The 22,377-nt window shown below is 36.8% G+C and overlaps 3 protein-coding genes across 3 annotated transcripts; all 3 read right to left on the bottom strand.

The window, feature by feature from the left end:
- Positions 1-5,455: 5,455 nt before the first annotated feature.
- LOC120412752 (cytochrome P450 6d3-like) lies at positions 5,456-7,320 on the bottom strand. The gene is made up of 2 exons (XM_039573345.2): positions 5,766-7,320; positions 5,456-5,705 (listed from the first exon to the last, which is right to left on the bottom strand). The coding sequence occupies exons 1-2, from the start codon at positions 7,066-7,068 to the stop codon at positions 5,494-5,496; spliced, it is 1,515 nt and encodes a 504-aa protein (XP_039429279.1). The 5' UTR covers positions 7,069-7,320; the 3' UTR covers positions 5,456-5,493.
- Positions 7,321-7,456: 136 nt separating this feature from the next.
- On the bottom strand, positions 7,457-9,140 carry LOC120412753 (cytochrome P450 6d3-like). The gene is made up of 2 exons (XM_039573346.2): positions 7,754-9,140; positions 7,457-7,694 (listed from the first exon to the last, which is right to left on the bottom strand). The coding sequence occupies exons 1-2, from the start codon at positions 9,060-9,062 to the stop codon at positions 7,522-7,524; spliced, it is 1,482 nt and encodes a 493-aa protein (XP_039429280.1). The 5' UTR covers positions 9,063-9,140; the 3' UTR covers positions 7,457-7,521.
- Positions 9,141-18,966: 9,826 nt separating this feature from the next.
- On the bottom strand, positions 18,967-20,335 carry LOC120412748 (E3 ubiquitin-protein ligase KCMF1-like). Its single transcript, XM_039573340.2, has 2 exons — positions 19,274-20,335; positions 18,967-19,224 (listed from the first exon to the last, which is right to left on the bottom strand). Exons 1-2 carry the CDS (start codon positions 19,737-19,739, stop codon positions 19,007-19,009), a joined length of 684 nt encoding a protein of 227 aa, XP_039429274.1. The 5' UTR covers positions 19,740-20,335; the 3' UTR covers positions 18,967-19,006.
- Between the last annotated feature and the right edge of the window lie 2,042 nt (positions 20,336-22,377).

Raw genomic sequence — 22,377 nt, 5'->3', positions numbered from 1 at the left:
ACTGAAGGAATTTTTGATCTAAATCAATTGTGTTTCAAAATTTATATAATTTTGTGGCACAGTCATTGACGTCCTAGTTGGCAATCATTGATTAATGACGATTTCCATAACTTTACAAGGAATGGGATAATCGTTACCAAAAGGAATCAGCATGTGTAGGGCACTATTCTAAACAACTTGTAGAAGGAATTTTGTCAAAATATCAATAGCGACGCAAAATTTATATCTTTGAACGAAAAATCATGGCAATGATGGAAGTCTTCACGTTAAACGACGCACACGGAGTCGTACCCGTCCCCCCACCTTCTATGTACAAACGCGCACCAACACCAGCAACGCCATTCACCAACACACCTAACCCGCAACCTCCTTGGCTGTTATCCTGATGATGACGGCCGTTTGCTCAATGATTGTCTCATGTTTTACATCGCTCCAGCTCCATCTCGCTCGCACCCCCGCCGATGAGCGGCGTCCGCTCTCACTTGAGAAACAACAGAGAGGGAGCGAGCGACGCCACCCAGTAGGCGAGTAGCGCCACCATAGGAGAGAGGAGCCCGTTTTCATTGTGGTGCCGGCAGTCGTCGTGGGAGTGTGTTCAACGGTGAGTGAGTGGAGTGATGATTTTCTCCGCGAACGATGGAGATCGTTGCCTGGGAGGATGATCGAAGCTGGATCGAGGATCGGTTATGTTGTGGTGGGTGGGAAGTGCGAGTGATGAACAGAAAGAAGGGGTGGTTTTGAAACAGTGAAGATCGTTAGAGTGATGTGGTGAGCCAATAAGTGATTTGAAAAAAGCCGACGGGAAAATTTATTAAGATTAAAATTTTTGTGATAAAAATATGAGTCAATATGTTGAATAAATGTTTCAAAATATAATAATGGATTTGTCGACGTTTTTGCAATAATATATCTCTGGATAGTTATGAAAAGGATGCAAAGACCATGCATTTACATACATACGTTAAATTTATAAAAATCAATTCTAAAATCTACGTTCTTCAAATGATTGAAACTAAAAGAAAAAAAATGTTTAAAAAAAATGAGTTTTAAGGTTATGGTGAATTTTGCATTCTTTTGAAAACAAATCCGAGATGTTAAAAAAATTGCAACATGAAAGAAATCCAAATTAAATGTATTAAAATAAAAAATGTGTGTGTCTGTGTGCTTGCTTTTTGTTTCATAACCCGTAATCGAGTTAAGGTTATTTAAGTATTTTTAACAAATGAGTATTTGTATTTGTATTTTGAAACATTAAATTACAAAAAAAAACAGCTTACTATCTACCCAAGTCAAGTTCTAAAAATCGGATAAATCAAATGAGAAAAAACTAGATTGTCATGAAGCCCTGACTAAATTAACCGAAGTCGGTAGTTGGACTCATATCCAAGTTCGAATCCCGGGGTCGATGGGAGCTTAGGTGTAAAAAGAGTTTTAGATTATTTCACTGTTTCAAGCTTTCGGATTTAAAGGCAATAAACAATTAAAATTTGACTAAAACTCAGAAATCAATTTCAATGTTCAAAGTAGACAATAAGGTCTCATAAGTATGGGAAACTATGAAATTGCAAGTTAAGTTATATTGAATAATCTAAACATACCTAACAAAAGAGGAGCAAAGAAAATAGTTTAATTTTGGAAGGTTGAAATTTTGATTGGTTGAATATTACCTCTTTTTTGAGTAATATTACTTAGAAAATGTGTATAAATGTGAACCTGATGAATATTTAACACTTTTTTGACACAAAATATGTCATCATTTCCTGATGAATATTACCATCATTTTTTTCTGTGCAGATTGAGCTAAAGAATAATGTATTATAGTATTGAGCAATTCCCACTAACTTGGACTTCGCACAAATGTATTGCTGCACTATTGCGACTTGTCTTGTCAAACTGGTCAGGGAAATTTAAAATTTCCTGAAAAATGATCAAAGCGAGCCGAGGTTTTTCAGCTATCAATCGCAATTTTAAAGTGCGGAAGTCCAGTTTGGTGGAAAATGCGACTGGAAATAAAAATAAACAACTACTGGTTGCCTAGTTTTCCAAACTATTGTTGTCAATAGAGCGAGAGAAAAGTGCGGGCCAAATCCAAGTTACAGTGCAAGGATCAATAAAACAGTTTACTGCAGTTTACTGAATATTTTGATGTGTGTGGTATTTTTCTGGGTGCAGAATAGTGGTTCGCAAAGCGGCCTCAATCTAGAACTGTCAAAGCGGAACCAATTTACTGTTCGCAAAATGATTCCATGAAGTGGGAAGTATTGTAATCGATCTATAATTTATTTTGATTTTATAATTAATTTATATTTAAGATATTCAAAGTCAACAAATCTTATGAAGAGGGTTGAAATCAAGATTAGCATAATTCGTCGCTAACATTTTAATAATAATTTTAAAATTTTAGCGATGGATTTTCAAAAATTATGAATGGCACCTGCCAAATAATATTGAATAATCTTACTCCGACATTATCACTGCGCATCAAAGATACATAATCTCGGAATTTTCATTCCGTTCCTCTTCTGATTCACAAATTTTCACCCACTTCTGACGCAATTTTTCGTCGCGTGAAAAACAAAAAAGAACTCTTTTGGCCGCCCATCGAAGCACTTAATTTTTCAGCAAAAACTCAACAGATCCAAAATGTTTCAAAACAAGTCACTTCAGCAGCAAAAAATATGTCACGCTTGAGCTTGAACATAGCCTTCTACTTTGTTTATGTTTACAACTGAGCAATTCTCTACCAAAACCGGAAATGGTTTTTATTTGTATTTTTTGATTTGGCTCAAACTTTATGGGGGCCTTCCCTATGTCCAAATAAGCTATTTTATGTCATTGGTTCACCCATACAAGTTGCTGAGATATCGACATTAGAAAATGGTGGGTTGTTTTCGTGAGACTTAGAAAACTTAAATTTTCGTGTTTCTTTTTCTTAAAGCGGCTCTATCTCAGCAACCCGAGGTCCAATCTTCAATGTCTCTTAGACAATTTTATAGCTAATTTTCTGAACTTTTCAAATAAAAATGTTTGAGAAATGGTCACTCATGGTCACTATTTTTAAAAATTGAAAAACTGCAAATATTTCGCTAAAATCAAACTTTCGGTGGCTATATCTTGAAAACAGAGCTCTTTATAAAAAAATCAGTTAAGTACTTTTCGATTGCAAATTCAATTTTGCATTAAAAAATAACATCAAATTTGTTTTTGCATGAAACTTCGTTTTTTTCCAAAAATCACTATTTTTCAAAAATTCATAACTCGGCGGCAGATTTTTTGACCATGTTTCTATATAGCTCAAAAGTTGCGGATTTTTGTCCCCTAAACATTTAAAAAATCTCGAAAATCAAAAATACGTATTTTGGGAAATTGAGTTTCAGTAAAAAAAAAGTTGATTAAAAAATCTGCAATTTTTTTCCGTGTACCTATTTTTTTCTCAATAGTCCTCAACAATACATACAACTTTGCCGAAGACACCAAATTGATCAGAAAATTCACTCAAAAGTTACAGCTGTTTGAATATTTACATACCATTTTTGTATGGACAGCAGCCAAAATTGTATGGAGACTTGTATGGGTGACCCAATGACACAATATAGCTTATTTGGTCATAGGGAAGGCCCCCACAAAGTTTGAGCCAAATCAAAAAATACAAAAAATAAAAATGGTCGAAATCGGCCGATTTCGTAGAGAATTGCTCAACTGTGGTGCAATTGTAGTAGTGAGGAGCAGTAGGGAGCATTCGCAAATCACGTTACGCATTCTTTCTTTTCAGCACCCAGATTGAACCATACAAAAATGGCTTTAAACGTTAAAAACTATTCGCAACGGCTCTATTTATATTTATTTATTGCTGTTCATAGTATCATGCTTGCATGCTTATTATGGAAAAATATTCATTTGGAAAAAATCGTTATCTCTTCGTTGAAACTTAAAAAAATAAATGCAAATGCCTTGTTTTACCTGCAATTTACTTTTCAAAAATGATTATGTATCCTGTGTTTATTTTGATATTGTTGTAATGTAACTTAATTATTTTGATTTGTATTGATAGCTAGTACATATTAGATTAGGTATTTTGGAAATTTCTGGTTGTTTTTTAACACTACAAATTTCCACCGTTTTCCGATTTATAATGTCAAATTCAATGTTGAAAATCTTAATAGCGTTTAATTTGATTAAAATTGGAAAAAAACGTAATGATACGTACCCTAGACAGATAGTTTGCAATCACTTGTACAAGTTTTTCAATTAACATTTTTTATTTTAGGACAGGAAGTTTTTCTCGATAGAAACCACAATTTTTATAATGTTAAAACAGATTTTTTTTCGGTTTGTGACGTAAACATTGAAATTTGTAAAACATAATAAAGTGCCCCATTTCATTATCAGTTTGTAATCGAGTGTACAATAGGGTGCCCAGAATATGGGACTTTTTCTCAAAACCTCGTTTCACAAGCTGATTATTGCTCCTTGAGCAATGTTAGGACTCTGGGCCAAATATGAGCCAAATCGGTCTACATTTACCCATTGATACTCGAAGGTGAAGTTTGTATGGGAAAAATCGAAAAATGGATGGAAAACCCAATATTCTTACGGTTTGGTCTGCACGGCGCGCTACTTCTAATCCAAATTTACCGAGCTTCCGTGGACGTGAGGTTACGGGTTTCGCCTTGTAAGCGGAAGGTGATGGGTTCGATTCCTGTCTGGCTCGGCAAAGTCAGATCCCTTCAAAGAGTAATTCTACTCACTGGGAATACTGACCGGTAGGGGATGGGCTTCGACTAGCGGCGTGCTGGGTTTCCAATCCAGAGGTCATGAGTTCGATTCTCGTACCGGGATGATGAAGTTTTTAAATATTCCCAAAAGTGAGATTCTCATTAAAAATTTAATGCTCTACAACTTTGTAGAACATATTAAAGCTGTAAAACTCGATCCTGAGCGATTTAAAAAAGTCATTTTTGTATGAAAATCTTTTTTTATCCAGCTTTAGGCTCGGGTATCAATGGGTAAATCTCAACCAATTTCGCTCAAAATTGACACAGATGCTCAACATAACCCAACAAACCGTTTTCCGCTTGTGGAGCAGGGGGTCATTTTTATGGGTACCCTAGTGTACAAGCTATTCGTAAAAGCATAGTTTTAGCATCATTTATCGGGTTTTCCACTTATTAACACAGAAGCACAGTTTTTTTTTCTTTTTGTTTAGAAGAAAACAAAATAAAAAAAAAATAAGAAAAACAATAGAATACAGTTAAGCATTTTGTGACATTATTTCCTTGATAACATTAACCACATCACTTATTTCCATCACTTTTGCATATTTTTACTTTCAAAGCAATTCATCATAGAACTAGAACTACTTCAATTAATGCATTTTTTAAATTTGTTAATACTTGGAAACGGGTTTTAAAACCTTTGATTAAACAGCAATTAAATGGCTGATTAGGCATTTTAATTAGATACCCGATGGAAATACATGCTTTTACCTAAGTTTTAAATATTTTTTCTAGAAAACCTCACTTCACCAGTATTTTTTGCTGTATTATCGTTTCTCCTAAAGATCCTAAGTTTGATTCCATGTTTGGGCCCCAGCGGAACTTGTGAAACGGCATATTCCAACGTCGGCCCTTGCGTTGCCTCAAACCGAAACTTCGATAGCAGCATCACCAGCGTGATCTTGGCAATAACTATTCCCATTTGAGTTGCTGCAAAAAATGTTATAAAATATTTATAATTAGAACATTCATATCATGTGCCAAACTTACCAATGCACTGCCGAGGACCATCCCCAAACGGAGTGTAGGCATCGTCGACAAAGTTCTTGCTTTCCTCGAGGAACCTCTCCGGACTGTACTTGTCCGGCTCTGGGAAGTATCGTGCGTCCTTGGCGTAAGCCAGCAGTGGGATGATCAACTGCGTTCCCTTTCTGATGATCACTTTTGAGTTGGGAACTTGGTAATCCTGCGTGCACTTTCGGTTTAAAATAGGCAAGCCCGGATATTTCCGTAACGTTTCCTTCACGCAAACGTCCAAATATTGCATTCCTTTGATGACATCGTAATCAATTAGCCCTTCGGAACGTTCGAGAGTCTCGTCAATCTCATTCACTAGTTTCTCCATCACCTCTGGGTGATGCGTAAGCTCGTGAAGTGTGAAGATCACCGTTCCGCCGGTTGTTTCTGATCCAGCAATGTAAAACACATTTATGTTCGATGCACATTGTTGAACGCTCAGGGCTTTCCGATTGTGCTCGCGATCTTCCTGGCGTAGGTCGAGCAGCGACTGGAAGAAATCCTTCCTTGATACGTTGTTTCTTTCGCGAAAGTCGCTTTGTTCATTGAATAGGGAAACCAAGTATCTGGATAGTTTGGGTGAAATCGAGGGAATCTTCGTAAGTTTGTAAAACTCTGGAAAGAGAAACGTTGCCGCCGTGCGAATGTTGTTCAAGAAGCTGTTCCGGACAAGTTCTCGTCCAATGGTGTAAAATGGGTGGTCCGGATGGTTCAACGTGTCCGCATCGAATCCGAGCATCGTCAACGCAATAATATCCAATACGTAACGGGTACAGATATCGCGTAACTCTACGATCTCTCCCCTTTCAGCTGACTCCGACAGATAGTCCTCAAGTTTCTTGCCAACATCCAACACGGTAGGTATCATAAGCCGAAGCTTTCCAGGAGTAAAACATGGCGACAACACGTGGCGAACTTGCTTCCACGGCCTCAACGGCAGCGAAAACACATTTGACGAACGCGGATTGTTCCACGTTCCCCGATCGTGGAAGCTCGCAAAATCCGAAGTCATGATCTGTTTGGCCAGCCCAGCATCGCGAACGAGGATCGCCGGCTTGAAGAACAGGTACACTCCAACCAGTTGTTCCGCAGATTGCCGGTACAGCTCACTGATGGCCACTCCGATGCACTGGCGACGTTCTAAGAGGGCGCGAAGATTTCCGAACGGAATCTCCGGCTCCAGGTGCGGTAGGCCGTAACGTTTCCAGTAGGAAAATATGTACCACACACCGAAAAACGAAACTAGCACAAGCAGGGCAATCGGCAGCAGGAACATCTTGGCTAACTGTTAGTAACTTACTGAGTCGACTATCAACTGATAGTTTGTTGGTTGCAGATTTTATACACTACTCTGGCAGGTTACTGTTGATGTGCGTACATGTGCGTGTCCGGCGGCTAATGGGTATAACACCTGTCGTAAACTAGGAGTTGTTATAATTGATTGTACACTGACAGGTGGTAACTTACTGTTCGATTTTGCCTTCATGTTGGCGCTAGCGTTGGTATCAAAAAACTTGCTCGTTAACCTTGTGTTAACTTTTCTAGTTAGACATCGACTGTCAAAACTGAAATTGATAAACGAACAAATAAGTTACCTTGTTATGCATGTATCGGTCGGTTTTTCAAAGATTTTTTTCAGTGATTGCAGGTTTAAAACAAGTTACTTAATTTTAATAATTTATTTCCGCTTTTTGATCGAAACATGTAAATAGACTTATCATTAAAAATATCACTTAGCGGCGACAATTCTCCGCGATATCTTCAGCTTGATTCCACCATCCGGCCTCAACGGAACTGAAGCCGCCGCAAACTTAATCTTCGGTCCTTGCGTCGCTTCAAAATTGAACTTGGACAGTAGCATGACCAGCGTGACTTTGACAACGGTAATGCCCATTTGAGTAGCTGTAAAAAGTTTAAGTTTCGTTTTAAAAATTTCATAAGTTAAAATCTGCCTTGCTTACCAATACACTGACGTGGGCCGTCCCCGAATGGCGCATACGCATCGTCAACGTAGTTTTTGCTCGCTTCGAGAAACCGCTCCGGACTGTACTTCTCCGGTTCCGGGAAGTAACGTTCGTCCATGGCGAACCCTAGCAGTGGAATGATCAGCTGAGTTCCTTTTCGGATGACCGTCTTGGAGTTGGGAACTTGATAGTCCTGGGTGCACTTGCGGTTCAAAATTGGCAAGCCCGGATATTTACGCAACGTTTCCTTCACGCAAACGTCCAGATATTGCATTCCTTTGATGACGTCATAATCAATTAGCCCACCGGAACGTTCGAGTGTCTCGTCAATCTCCTTAACCAGCTTCGTCATAACCTCTGGATGATGCGTGAGTTCGTGAAGCGTAAAGATCGTGGTTCCACTGCTCGTTTCTGACCCCGCGATGTAGAATACAAACATATTTGAACCACACTCCAATGTGTTCAAAGCTTCTCTGTTTTGATCGCGATCTTCGCTGTGTAGATCAATCAGCGACTGAATGAAGTCTTTCTTGCTCAAGCTGCTCTTCTCGCGAATCTCCTTCTGTCGCGTGAACAGGTCAATCATGAAGGTTTCGACAATTGGCGAAATTGACGAAATGTTTGTTATTTTGTAAATTCCCGGACAGACAAACGTGGCAGCGGTGCGTAGATTGTTCGAGAAGCTATTTCGCAAGATCTCTTGGCCAACGAGGCAGAACGGATGTTCCGGGTTGTTCAACGTGTCCACTTTCAAGTCAAACATCACCAAACCTATTATGTCAAGCACGTATCGCGTGACAACTTCACGTAGCTCCACAACCTCTTCCTTGTCCGCCGAACGATCCAGATAATGTTCCAGCTTCTTTCCGGCATCCAATATGGTAGGTATGATACTTCGGAGCCTGCCCGTGCTGAAGTTCGGTGCCAACTTTTGCCGCAGCGGCTTCCACGGCTTCAAGGGCAACGAAAACACGTTTGACGAAAAGGTCTTCTCATCGTTGTACACTCCCCGATCGTGGAAGCTTCCGAAGTCCGTGACCATGATCTGCTTAGCTAGGTGGGCATCCCGGACGAGGATCGCTGGCTGGAAGAACAGGTAGATTCCGAGCAGTTGTTCCGTGGACTTCCAGTACAGGTCACTGATGAGTACACCGAAACTCTGGCGACGTTTGGCCACGTCCCGTAGATTTCCGTACGGCACTTCCGGTTTGATGGATGGCAGTTGGTGGCGATCCCAGTGTGAGAAGATGTACCGAAGTCCAAGGTAAAGAACAAGCCCGAGCAGGCCTATCGTAAGCAGGAACATTTTCGGCGACCACTTCTGGACAGTGCTACTGGTTGATTGAACATTTGTGAGCCGAGGATCGCATTTTCGGGGTTTGCTTTACTTTTTTATCACCTTGGACGTCCCAGCTATAGATTGGTCCACCTACTTGCTACCAACTCTAAAACAACCAGTGGAATGTGACCAACCTATTACTGTAGTGTCTTTGCGCGTGTATGACTCGTCAGTTTTTGGAAGAAGAGATAGGAGAGGCTCTCTGTGTGATTTGTGTACTCAAACAAACCTGTTTATTTCAAACGAATGTTCTCGACCAACAGCGAGACAGTTGGGCGCCAAGATCTTGGAATGATTTGGTCAATGTATACCTCTTGTTTGTCGTCGCTTCCAGCTTAGGTTTGAATGAGAGAACGGGTTTGATTGCAATCATTTTTCAACTGATTCCCGTTTAAACTACGAATTATCAATTAAAAATGCTCAAAATTAGCCAATATATAAAAAAATTACTTTATTTCCAAAAAATAAAGAGCAATTCCATGTCAAATAGGGAATCGGTTGTACCCGACCCTCTCCGATTTCAATGAAACTTTGTAGACATGTTATCCTAGGCATATATAAGCCGTTTTTGTGTATATGGAGCCAGTAACACTCGATAATGACATTTGAGAAGGGCGTAAGTGTTTTCAATATTTTTGTATTTCGTAATTTAAATATTGCTGTATCTCGAAGCCGTTGCATCGTATCAAAAAGTGGTCAAAGACAAACTTGTAGGAAATTTGACGGGCTTTCCGAAAAAAATACACTGAAAGAAATAAACACTCCACTTTTATGAGATTTTTTGATTTTAAAGTTTAAAAGTCAAATTTGAAGGTGAGTCCACGATTTTTTTCCGCTCAATTTTTTTGTGAAAATAGCCTAAGATGTTACAAAAAGACTCACGAAAAATGCAGGATGGAGCAACTCACCTAAAAAATACAAAAATCATTTACTGAAACTGTTTTTTTGAAAAGTGCTCTAAACGTCAAAATTTTCAAAAACCAAATACGGGAATCGATTCTCCAGACAATTTTACATAAAAGTCTCCATATTGACCATTGTCCTAAGTCCAATCCTTGTGAAGTTACAGCGGTTTTAAAAATAAAAATGTTGAAAAAATAGGGTTTTTGATGGTTTTTGGCAATTTCTATATGACAGACTTGATTTTTCAGTTTCGAAAATATTTTTACCGGAAAACTCGTCCAATTTCCCATAAGTTTGTCTTTGACCACATTTCAATTGGATGTATGGGCTTACAGGTATAAGCTAATTACATTGCTCATAACTGAAAACATAATATTTTTTCAGTGTAGTAAAGTAACCTGGATAATAAATAAGCTTATATCTGTAAGCCCATACATCCAATTGAAATGTGGTCAAAGACAAACTTATGGGAAATTGGACGAGCTTTCCGGTAAAAATATTTTCGAAACTGAAAAATCAAGTCTGTCACATAGAAATTGCCAAAAACCATCGAAAACCCTATTTTTTCAACATTTTTATTTTTAAAACCGCTGTAACTTCACAAGTATTGGACTTAGGACAATAGTCAATATGGAGACTTTTATGTAAAATTGTCTGGAGAATCGATTCCCGTATTCGGTTTTTGAAAATTTTGAAGTTTAGAGCCCTTTTCAAAAAAACAGTTTCAGTAAATGATTTTTGTATTTTTTTAGGTGAGTTGCTCCATCCTGCATTTTTCGTGAGTCTTTTTGTAACATCTTAGGCTATTTTCACAAAAATTTTGAGCGAAAAAAAATCGTGGGCTCACCTTCAAATTTGACTTTTAAACTTTAAAATCAAAAAAATCTCATAAAAGTGGAGTGTTTTTTTCTTTCAGTGTATTTTTTTCGCAAAGCCCGTCAAATTTCCTACAAGTTTGTCTTTGACCACTTTTTGATACGATGCAACGTCTTCGAGATACAGCAATATTTAAATTACGAAATACAAAAATATTGAAAACACTTACGCCCTTCTCAAATGTCATTATCGAGTGTTACTGGCTCCATATACACAAAAATGGCTTATATATGCCTAGGATAACATGTCTACAAAGTTTCATTGAAATCGGAGAGGGTCGAGAAAAAAGTACCTAAAAAATTCCTGTTTTGGGCTGGAATTGCTCTAAACATAAACTTCGGAGGTCGTGATGGCATTACGACGTATTGTAAACTAACCCGAGAGAAGTGAAATGAATAATACTTTCAATTGAAAACTAATCTCAAATATTTAAACTGTATAAAAAAGTGTTTTCATTTAAGGTGACGCCAGCTATCAGTGACATAATTAGTCCGTCGTAGATATAAATTTTGCTTCACGGTAATTCTTTGGACAACATTCCTTCCACTTTTTTCGTATTCCTTCGAAATTTATGCAACACGTTACAATAAAAGAGCGAGCCACTCAAAGAGCCGGTTCATTAAAAAGAGCGAACGAACCATGGCTCACAAAAACAACAACCGCGATTCTTTTTTAAACTCAGGTCTTTTGAATGAACCGTTCCAAGATGAAATGGTTTTGATAAATAATTTATCGAATTTCCTAAAAATGTAGTGTTAAATTGTTGTTAAATTCGTTTTTAAAAATTGAAAATGCAATTTTAAATATTTCGACGTTAATTAAAAAATAATACCAGCAATGTACCTTGGGGTACTTTTTCAAGTACTTTAGGGTAAAAACGGCAGTTTAAAAAGGGGCTTTTTCCGACATTTTCAGAGCTGAATCATCATATTTCATTGGGGTGTCTATAGCAATATTCTCATCAATATATATTGAAAGGCTCTCAATAGCATACACCACTTAATAGATTTAAAATCATATATTTGGTTTCCAACTTTTTTAAAATTCCAAAAGTAATTGATTTTTTGAACTAAATTAAAAAAAAAACTTTTCATAGTACAACTGGCCGTACATTAAAGTATTACCCGAATACAAATTTGAGCATTTCAAATTGCTTAACTAAAAAAAAATTTCTAAATTGCTTACAGATTTTGAAAAAAATAAATAAATTTCCTTGTCCGAATAAACTTTAGCGTTTATAGACTTTGTCGATCAAAGCAGAATGTAGAAAAGAGTTGACAGAATATTTTCTCTAAATAAAATATCAGCATTAGTTCAATTTTGGCAGAAACAAACGCAATTTTAATATCAGTATAATCAACCATGAACATGTTCATGATCAATACGCAACGCAACTTTCAAATTAATTGTAATAGTTCTCCAAAATCCTAGATTTATGATTTGATGCCATTCAATTATTCGAACGTTTAGGTTCGAGTAAAATTCTTGACATAGACCTATAGTTTTCAAAGGCATCTTCTCGTTCTTAGTTTAACTTTTTTTAAATTATTTATATAGTTCCAATGTGAAATAGCTTTAAAAATCACACCATTCTTAAAAATAACATTTTCATCCATATTTTGAAAAAGAGCGAAAGAACCGTTCAAAAGAGCGGCTCTATTTAATGAGCGAACGAAAATAAGCGGCTCCTAAGAAGAGCGGTTTGGCCCACCTCTACACGTTACCAATGATTGTCAATTATGTAAATTTTGAGATACATTTGTTTGAAACCAAAATTGCTTTCAATGATTTAAGTACGCACGGTTAGTCTAATTTTATTAATACTTGAATACCTAGCCAATTCATCTTAGAGGATGTTAACACTATACTGCCCAATTTTTTTCGAAAATTTTTATTTTTCCCATGTTCAGGAGGTTAGTTTTAGCAACTTTTGTTCTACTTTACAAAAAAACTAAAACTTTACTTCTCTTGTTTTAGGTTTTTGTTGTTTCATTTTTAGTATTTTAATTTGCGTTTATCTTGTTTAGCTTATATTTGTTTTAAATAGTATTTGGCCTATTCTTCCACCTCTTAACATTGCCGTTTGCTTTTCTAGTTTTTTCATGTCACTTCTTCATTTTTTTTGCATGTTTTTCACATTTTCCGCTATAGAATGATAACATTATCATTTGAATTTTGAAAAATGCGTAGAGGCATAGTATGGGACACTACAAAAATAACTGCATACTTATTTTTACATAAAATATAGGAAATGTTACTAAAAAATACACCCAAAGATGACCCCTAAAAAACTACATTTTTATAAAACATTGGCAAAGTCACATAAAACATGTTAAACTTCCAACCTTAAAATTTTCTAGAATTTGAAAAGGTTTTCTTTGCAATGCTTTTTAAAGATCAAAAATTGATTTTTGGCGAATTTTTAGATCGAAGCTCGTCAAGAGGCGGAGTTGGGTTGTAGAGGATTAAGGGGATTGCAATAAAATCCGATTAAAAAAATCTTTTATCGTAAAAGTTGTTGTTTTTCGTGTTTTGAGGTTTTAACCGTACAAGCTAGCTTAAATCTCCAAAAGCTTCTAAAATCGCGGTAAAATTTTACTCAAGCTTGCGATTTTTTCATTTTTGTTCTAAGAAATGCTTTACTTCTCTTGTAATATGTGTTTCTTGTTTAATTTTTAGTATTTTATTTTTCATTTATGGGTAATTCTCTACCAACTCACACGAAATCGAGAAAAGTTGCTCCGACCCCTCTTCGATTTGCGTGAAACTTTGTCCTAAGGGGTAACTTTTGTCCCTGATCATGAAACCGAGGTCCGTTTTTTGATATCTTGTGACGGAGGGGCGGTACGACCCCTTCCATTTTTGAACATGCGAAAAAAGAGGTGTTTTTCAATAATTTGCAGCCTGAAACGGTGATGAGATAGAAATTTGGTGTCAAAGGGTCTTTTATGTAAAATTAGACGCCCGATTTGATGGCGTACTCAGAATTCCGAATAAACGTATTTTTCATCGAAAAAAAACACTAAAAAAGTTTTAAAAATTCTCCCATTTTCCGTTACTCGACTGTAAAAATTTTTGGAACATGTCATTTTATGGGAAATTTAATGTACTTTTCGAATCTACATTGTCCCAGAAGTGTCATTTTTTCATTTAGAACAAAATTTTTCATTTTAAAATTTCGTGTTTTTCTAACATTGCAGGGTTATTTTTTAGAGTGTAACAATGTTCTACAAAGTTGTAGAGCAGACAATTACAAAAATTTTGATATATAGACATAAGGGGTTTGCTTACAAACATCACGCGATTCACGAAAAAAAGTTTTGAAAAAATTACTTTTTGCGTTTCTTTTTGTTTCGTCGTCCGTGTCTGTCGCGGGTGACCATGAATGGCCATGATCGATGACGACCAACTTTTTCAAAACTTTTTTTTTTCGTAAAATCGCGATAGCTCGTGATGTTTATAAGCAAAGCCCTTATGTCTATATATCAAAATTTTTGTAATTGTTTGCTCTACAACTTTGTAGAACATTGTTACACTCTAAAAAATAACCCTGCAATGTTAGAAAAACACGAAATTTTAAAATGAAAAATTTTGTTCTAAATGAAAAAATGACTCTTCTGGGACAATAAAGATTCGAAAAGTACATTAAATTTCCCATAAAATGACATGTTCCAAAATTTTTTACAGTCGAGTAACGGAAAATGGGAGAATTTTTAAAACTTTTTTAGTGTTTTTTTCGATGAAAAATACGTTTATTCGGAATTCTGAGTACGCCATCAAATCGGGCGTCTAATTTTACATAAAAGACCCTTTGACACAAAATTTCTATCTCATCACCGTTTCAGGCTGCAAATTATTGAAAAACACCTCTTTTTTCACATGTTCAAAAATGGAAGGGGTCGTACCGCCCCTCCGTCACGAGATATCAAAAAACGGACCTCGGATTCGTGATCAGGGACAAAAGTTACCCCTTAGGACAAAGTTTCACGCAAATCAAAGAGGGGTTGGGGCAACTGCTGTGTGAGTTGGCGGAGAATTACCCTTATCTTGTTTAGTTCATGTTTTTTGGTAGTATTTGGCCTATTGTACAACCTCCTATCATTACATTTTGCCTATCTAAGTTTTCACTTTTCCAACTTTTTTCTTGTTTTTCCCATTTTCTGCTATAAAATGGCACAATTATCATTTAAATTGTAAGAAATGCGTAGAGGCATAGTCTGGAACTCTACAAAACTTACTGCATACTTCTTTTTACTTAAAATATAGAAAATGTTTGTAAAAACATAGCCAAAGTTGACCCCGAAAAAAATTACATTTTTAAAAACATTGCAAAGTCATATAAAACAAACTTCGAACCCTTAAATTTTCTGAAATTTTAAGAGTTCTTCTTTCCAATGCTTTTTTAAGATCAAAAATTGGTTGAAAAAAGATTTTTGGCGATTTTTTAAATCGAAGCTCGTTTAAAGGATAAATTGATCAATTCGAAAATATTGTTCAGAATGGGAAAAATAGTCATTTTTCTTCTTGTGAAATATGTTTTAAATCAATTCCAAATGGAAAGACAGATTTGGGTTTTTGAGCTATACATGTAATCCGATTTCAATAACTTTTTACAATGACACATCACACATCAGATATTTATATGCGACATTATTTTTCGCCCCCTCCTTGAAAATGGCCAAAATGGAGGAATGTTGTGAAAGTTTTCTAGAAAAATAAAAGTACAATATACTGACAACAACTTGTTTCAAACTTTAAAATATCTGCTATATCGCATTAGATGCTTTTCACGAAAGCAATATACCTGAAGCCTTTCTCGCAAATTCCCTCGTTCCGAGATTCACCAAATCGCCCCCAGGGACCATCAAATCCGAACAACAAGCCACCACTGTGTCTTCCTTACATTGGCCGGGTCCAGCAGACAATTCAGCGCCCAACTTGAACGGGAGGGGTTCGAGGGATGTCGTCCCAAAATAGAACCACCATCAGACAATAAAGGTTCGTCTTGGGAAGTGTAGTTATAATACTTACTTTGAAACACCACCTCCTTCGGCGAGGAAGCTTCCTTAAGACGACGCCGAGACTCCCCGGGGACGTATTTGAAAGCAATAAAAGACAAGCATCCTGGGCCGGCTTTTGTCAAGGACCGGTGAAAAGTGGAAAATTTTTGCAAATTTCATTACACGCTGCTGAACGGGGGTAAGGGGTGGCCGATGCTTGAGACGATTCCGGGGGAAAAGAAAGTATCCTCTCCGCTTTGATTCTGATGGAAATCAATGAAAAATTCAAAATCTGTCGATTTTGGTCAACATCAAAGAATTAGCGTAAATCAAGGTCGATTCGGTTTAATGGACATTGAGGAAAGTGATTTTTGTGATTTATTCAAAATTTAAGTTCTCGGCAGGATTACAATCTGCTGAAGTGTTCCTGCACGGCTTGGAAGAAACAATTAAAATTACATTACGCGAAAAGCTGCTTAGGGGCCAAAGCGAGCGGATTTTCGAATTAAATCCTCCATCAACATAATTATAATCGGCTGACCCATCGTCCCACCCCCACGCCATGTGCGATGCGTGAAGTGAGAGTGGTTCGCTGAATCGGTAGATGGTCCCTTATGATTTAAAGTTACATCAACACCTGAAGCATTTTAAGGGAAGGAATGTAATGTGGTCACATGTTGCGAGGCTCACAACAGGGAATCAGGAGTAAAATAGTTGCTCGAAAAAAAAAAAAACTTTTTTTAGGTTATAAAATTTTGCCAAGCCATTTATTTTCTATCAGTCCCAGGGGGTAGCGAAGAAGCCGCCATCTTGGAAGTCCAGAAAACAAACACTCAGAATCAGTATTATTCATATTATTTTGGTACCACGAAGTGTGTTATCCTGGTTAAACTCAAAAGTCCCATGCAAATGTGTAAAACCAAACCGAAAAATGTGTAATGCCGATTCACAGTGTACGGGTGCACTGTTTGATCGACCAAAAGAAAAAAAAGCAAAAAAAGGTAAACAGAAAAATCACTTTTTTCGATATGAATTTTCAGCCAATATTGGGATGGAATCTCCAAGGATATGATAGAATTTGCCATCAGCAACACAATTCACGTGTTTTTTCAGGTATTTATCGTTTGAATTGCGGGAAAATTGAAAATCAAAAACCCAAACAATGGTTTGTTATGGGCTACCATTTGACAGCTAGTGCTTTTGTTGTGGGCTCTCATTTGACAACCGTGCTAATGTCGACTGTTGTCAGTTTGCTTTGGTCGGAATAGGGTTGCCATCCCCCCGATCAGTCCTGTAAAACTTCCATTTTTTTTTTTTGGTACGTAAATATTCGAAAATCTGTAATTTTTGAAGGAATTTTCTGATCAATTTGGTCAATCTTCGGCAAACGATGAACAGTGCCTAGGGGAACAGCATCTAATTCCAGCGTGCCTCTAATGTTGGCAGGTCAGAACTTTGACATGCAATTAAAGCTAAATAAAAGCGTTTTCGACTGAAATCGAGTGATAAATAGCTCAATAAGAAGTGAGCAAGCAAGTTTCTACCAAAAGTTTTGCAAAATTAGTTGTTTAAATAGTGAAAATCGGCAAATTGGATGGAGTTAGGAGCGAGAGCTTAACCTGCCAAAGATACGAGAATTTCCCCTACTAAGATATTTTTGATGATGAAAATATTTTATTGAAACTTACATCAAATTTAGTTGAAATTTATGGATATCCTTTTACTAGAATCAAAAAAACTAAGGCAAATATTTTTCAAAATTTATGTCGTTCTAATGGAAATGGAAGTCAAATCAGCTCAAAACAATCTAATCCTATTTCTGCATTGATAATCATATTTAGCTTATTTTGCTTGTTTATAAATATTTTAAACATTTATAAAATAACAATGTTCATCACCGCAAAAAAAAACTTTTTTTCTCATAAAAATAAAATTTTCGTCAATACACTAAACCTCCGGTGGTTTATCACTTTTTCATTTGATACTTTTTTAGTTTGTACCCCGTTGGTTGCTCAAAGTCAAACTAAAAAGGGACTAACTGTCACTTTTTACTCGGGTCTCACGCTCCCTATCAAAACAAACGTTTGATAGTGTGTGTGAACACCGTGTAAAAGGGGTGTCAAAAGTGACCCCGTTCGTTTGACAATAGTTGGCGTCAAACCATCGGGGTTTGAGTGTAACTGGAGGCGGTTCAGTAATCATCACATTTGCTGAAATTCAATAATAAACAAAAACATTATTGAAAAATCAGTTACTGCACATCTGTCAAACTGAAATGTCATTTCTGACTTATTGCTTGGATGCTGCCAAGAGAAAATCCTCTTTCAAATGTGTTGTTTTTTTTTTTTAATTTTGTATTGAGATCTTTAGAAACAATGGTACCACATGTTTTTTAGGTTTGGATGATTGATGAAATAAATGAATTAATAACAGTATTTTTAATGACAAGCAAAATAAAATTTTGATAGCTGCAATACCAGCAATGATAGCTGAATCTTCACCAAATGATCTGTCAAACTGACACAAGAAAATTACTGAATTTTGAGCAAAATAATTTGACGTTTCTGTCACTGAAATTTAAATTGTTTTGACAACCATTTTGCTGAAATTTCAGTAAATCATCTGTCAAAGTGACAAATATCAGTTAACTGAGAATTCGGTCAAATCTAAATAACTGAATCGTTTACTGAAATTTTAGCAGATGAAATTTTAGTAAAACTTTACTGAATTTCTTCGAAAAAAAATTGGTTTGAGAGTGACATTTGAGTGGTCTAATAGATGGCATTGCTGCTGTCAAGGACTCTGTATCCGTTTTTTTTTTGAAGATTTTTTTTACGCATTTTCAACAACCAGCGTGAAATTTACACAGACCATGTGCTGATACTTACATATGTTATGGAGAAACAAATTTACAGTCAATTTGTGTAACCCGAAATATTTGCGGGTTTTCAGAAAATCAAAGACAATAAAAGCTTCTAAAATATCAATTTCATGTTTTATTTTGAATTGTTAAAAGTAAATAAAACCAGTGGAGTTAGGAACTGTGAGAAACTTAATTGTATTTATCTCAGCATATGGTTAGGAACTCTTATATTGATTATCGATTGGAAGGCTCACTAACAAATTAAGCAGTTAAAATTCAATTTCGTGAAGATCATCCGAATCCGAATCCGTCGTCCGGTTCCTGTTGCTGCCTACATCCTTTCGACACATGGGACAGGTGCTTTTGTTCCGCAGCCATCGGTTTATACAATTGCCGTGGAAAACGTGACCACAAACAAGCTGTTTGCTTTCGTCAGCGGATATTTGTTCAACGCACACAGAACATTCGTTGCCGTTCAGGTCTAAAACTGTTTGAAAAATTTAATAAAATTTTAAGAAAATTTAAAATAAGCTTACCATATCCATCTTTGTTTTGGTGATTCATCAACAAATGCAGCAGCAAAGTATCTTCAGCGATCCAACACTTCTTGTCCGGGACCGAAAACGTAACGCAAATCGGACATCGAACTTTGCCACCCTTGTACGAATGATACTCCAAACAGTGGGCGGCCAGCTTGCCAATGGCGAAATCCCCATCGCCACAGTACGGACAGCTGAAGATCTTGACTTGGCTTGGGGTCAGGTTCTTCAAGGCTTTGGCCAGATCATCCGGCGCTAGGATCGGCAACATCGGATGAAACGCCCGGTGATCTTCGCTGGTGCTTTTCTTCTGGTAGCATTCGGTGCACAGATCGTAGCCCTCACAAACTAGGCAGGCATACCGGAACCCTTCAATGGGATCAGTGGCACATTTGTCACAAACAATTCCAGAATGGATGTTGGAAACCGAAAGTTTTTGGACTGGTTTGGCTCTAACGTCCATCCTTCTAAAAACGCAAAACAACTTATTCTGCAGGCAACGGTCAGTTTACTTTTGACACTATTGTTTTCTCAGTGAGCGAACACAAAGCCTACTTGATCTTGTGTAGAGTGAACTTTAGAACACTGAACGATACACTTGAAGAAATTTTCGTCTTGTTTTACTAAATGAAAAGATGTTTTTTTATACCTACTATAAACGAGTACCATGAATGGCAAGAATCAACAAAATTAGAAAGGTAACAAAAATTAATTAATAGATATTTCTGAGCCCACAAATAGGTACAAGTTGATTTGTTTGACTCATTTTCTTCATTCTTAAATGCTGTCTTTAAACCACGATTGACATAATTTGTCCCATTTAAAAATAGATATCTCCGGTAAAACTCGTTCCAAATTGTTTAAAAATGAGGAAAATCATTTTATTCATTCTATGGTTGCCACTACTTTGGTTGCTTCTCCTATTATTGTGGATCCTGACTCCAATCTACTTCTTTGAAGCTACTTGCGAGCTGTTCTTCGAAAAATATCGCTATCCCAGTAAGTTAAGTTGCTAAGAAAATTAGTCTTTAGTTTAAAATTTGTCTTCAATTGTTCCTCCCATTTAGCATCGAGTCGGATCATCGCCGAGTGCTCAATCTGCCTGGAGGGGATTACAATGGTCAAGGAAACCAAGTTGCGCTGCGGACACCCGTTTCACGACACCTGTATCATGCGGTGGCTCAGGGAGCACAATCGCTGTCCAATGTGTCGGGCGGGTATCTGAACTGGAATCTTCAAACTTTGGGCACATTTTAGTCAAAAAATCATTTTCCAAAACACCACTCTTAGATAAGCTTTAATGAAATGATTGAATAGTTTACTGTACTCGCAACTGTCAAAATACCGGATACTTACTGTAAGAATTAATCGTGCTAAAATGTGATGATTTAGTTTTTAAATGGAAAAATCGATCTTGTAAGGATTTAATGAATATCAGGAGTTTAATAAAATTTCGCAAGACAAAGAACAACATTTGCACGAAAAATATCTCTTCACCCAACCGGCGGTCGCATGATTGTGATACATGGCGGCATGAAAGTATATCAGAATCTGCATGAAATCTGTCCTCATGCATTTTTTGCGATATAGGGGTATGACATTTTTGCCCGTTACCGACAATTATCGACATTACCGACGGCAGATTGATTGTATTGCAGAAAAAAAAATCTTAACAGAACGAGGATTGAACCATCAACTTCTAGGTTGCTGATCCGAAACGCTACCACCGCGCCATGGACGCTTGATGAATGGTGAGGGACAGAGCGCGAACATAATGTGCTCTCTAGAGTGTTGCTCGGGGACGCGCCAGCATTCTATGTGTTGGTGAGAACTGCAGATCGCTGACGTGTTTACACGCGGGCAAAAATGATCTATGGGCTTGCTGCAAAAAATGTAATAAAATATAACATTTTTTGCAGCAAATCCACTGTTGCAGATTTTGAGATATATTTTTCGTTTGGGTGTAGATGGAAAAATTATTTTAAAAAAATCAACTAGCGATGTAGTCTACGCAGCAAAAAATCCGATGGTAAAATCGCATGCAAAAGCATGCACATCACCTTCGTAAAAAAAGATATTAAGTGCATGTACAATTTTTCTACACACAAAAAAAAGTTGCAACCGACGGGATTCAAACCCAGCACCAACAGTAAGGGCTGGCGCCTTAGCCCGCTCGGCCATCAGACCGATGAAGAACTGAGAGGATAAATGCATTTCGGTCAAGTAGGTTTCCCATACTGATGGGCTACATATTTCAGGATGTAATATTACATAGAATTTCATAAAATAATGCAACTTTTTTTTTACACCCAGGCTTTTTACACGCAGCTGGATTACTACTTTATTTGCTGTGTAGTGGTAAAGGGTAGAACGGGAGTTTCAAACCCCGACTTGGACCAACACTTGGAGCTTGTTCAAATGAAGTATCGTCACAATCACATTTGGCTTGGGGGTCATAATTGAGCCACACTTGCTTTTAAAGTTTAAGCTCATCTATGACTCAGAAACATTGTTTTCCCTAAAGAAACAGAAAAGGCGTAACTTCAAAGGTATGTTATGTCGTTTCTTGTTCGTCACTATCTGGATGGGCGTTTTACTAATTAACAACAGGCTTTGAACAAAGAAACAATCAAAGGCATACCCGAAAACTCTTTTTACCTGATTGAATAATATTGAATAAGCTATGTTTATATCAAACGCAGGAAGATGAACTGTGATTTGTTTTCAGTTCGCCTAATTTATTTTTTTAAATATTTTCAAAAGCCTTTTCTTATTGACGATAATGAACGGTAAACTCATTTTTAAATCCATATCATGTTAAATTTTCAATGCTCCCCCCAGGATTTTTTTTAATAATGTAGTAAGGCCAAGAGTAAGGCCGTTGCAAATATTTTTTTAAGTTTATACCCCCCTCCCTTTTTTTCATTTGGTCCAAAAAGTTGGTGGGGGGGGGGCAAAACGATTATTTTTTTCAAAAAACTTAGCAATTTCCCTGGAAATAGAAATCTTATCGACTGTAAACAATCTGAAATTAATTTTCTTGATTGATGATCATATTTACATGTTTGTGCTCGTTTCAAATTATTTAGAATCGTTCTGGA

The sequence above is a fragment of the Culex pipiens genome, chromosome 2, assembly GCF_016801865.2.
Source record: "Culex pipiens pallens isolate TS chromosome 2, TS_CPP_V2, whole genome shotgun sequence".
In the NCBI taxonomy this organism is placed as follows: domain Eukaryota; kingdom Metazoa; phylum Arthropoda; class Insecta; order Diptera; family Culicidae; genus Culex; species Culex pipiens.
The sequence above is the reverse complement of the archived record's forward strand: the minus strand, read 5'-3'. Positions and strand labels throughout refer to the sequence as shown.

What these genes read in the sequence shown, in the direction of transcription:
- LOC120412752 (XM_039573345.2), bottom strand. Translation starts at nt 7,068, where the DNA reads ATGTTCCTGCTGCCGATTGCCCTGCTTGTGCTAGTTTCGTTTTTCGGT. An exon ending in TGGTCCTCGGCAGTGCATTG is followed by an intron (nt 5,706 to 5,765) that starts GTAAGTTTGGCA and finishes CATTTTTTGCAG; the next exon opens with CAACTCAAATGGGAATAGTT.
- LOC120412753 (XM_039573346.2), bottom strand. Translation starts at nt 9,062, where the DNA reads ATGTTCCTGCTTACGATAGGCCTGCTCGGGCTTGTTCTTTACCTTGGA. An exon ending in CGGCCCACGTCAGTGTATTG is followed by an intron (nt 7,695 to 7,753) that starts GTAAGCAAGGCA and finishes AACTTTTTACAG; the next exon opens with CTACTCAAATGGGCATTACC.
- LOC120412748 (XM_039573340.2), bottom strand. Translation starts at nt 19,739, where the DNA reads ATGGACGTTAGAGCCAAACCAGTCCAAAAACTTTCGGTTTCCAACATC. An exon ending in CCAAAACAAAGATGGATATG is followed by an intron (nt 19,225 to 19,273) that starts GTAAGCTTATTT and finishes TTTTTCAAACAG; the next exon opens with TTTTAGACCTGAACGGCAAC.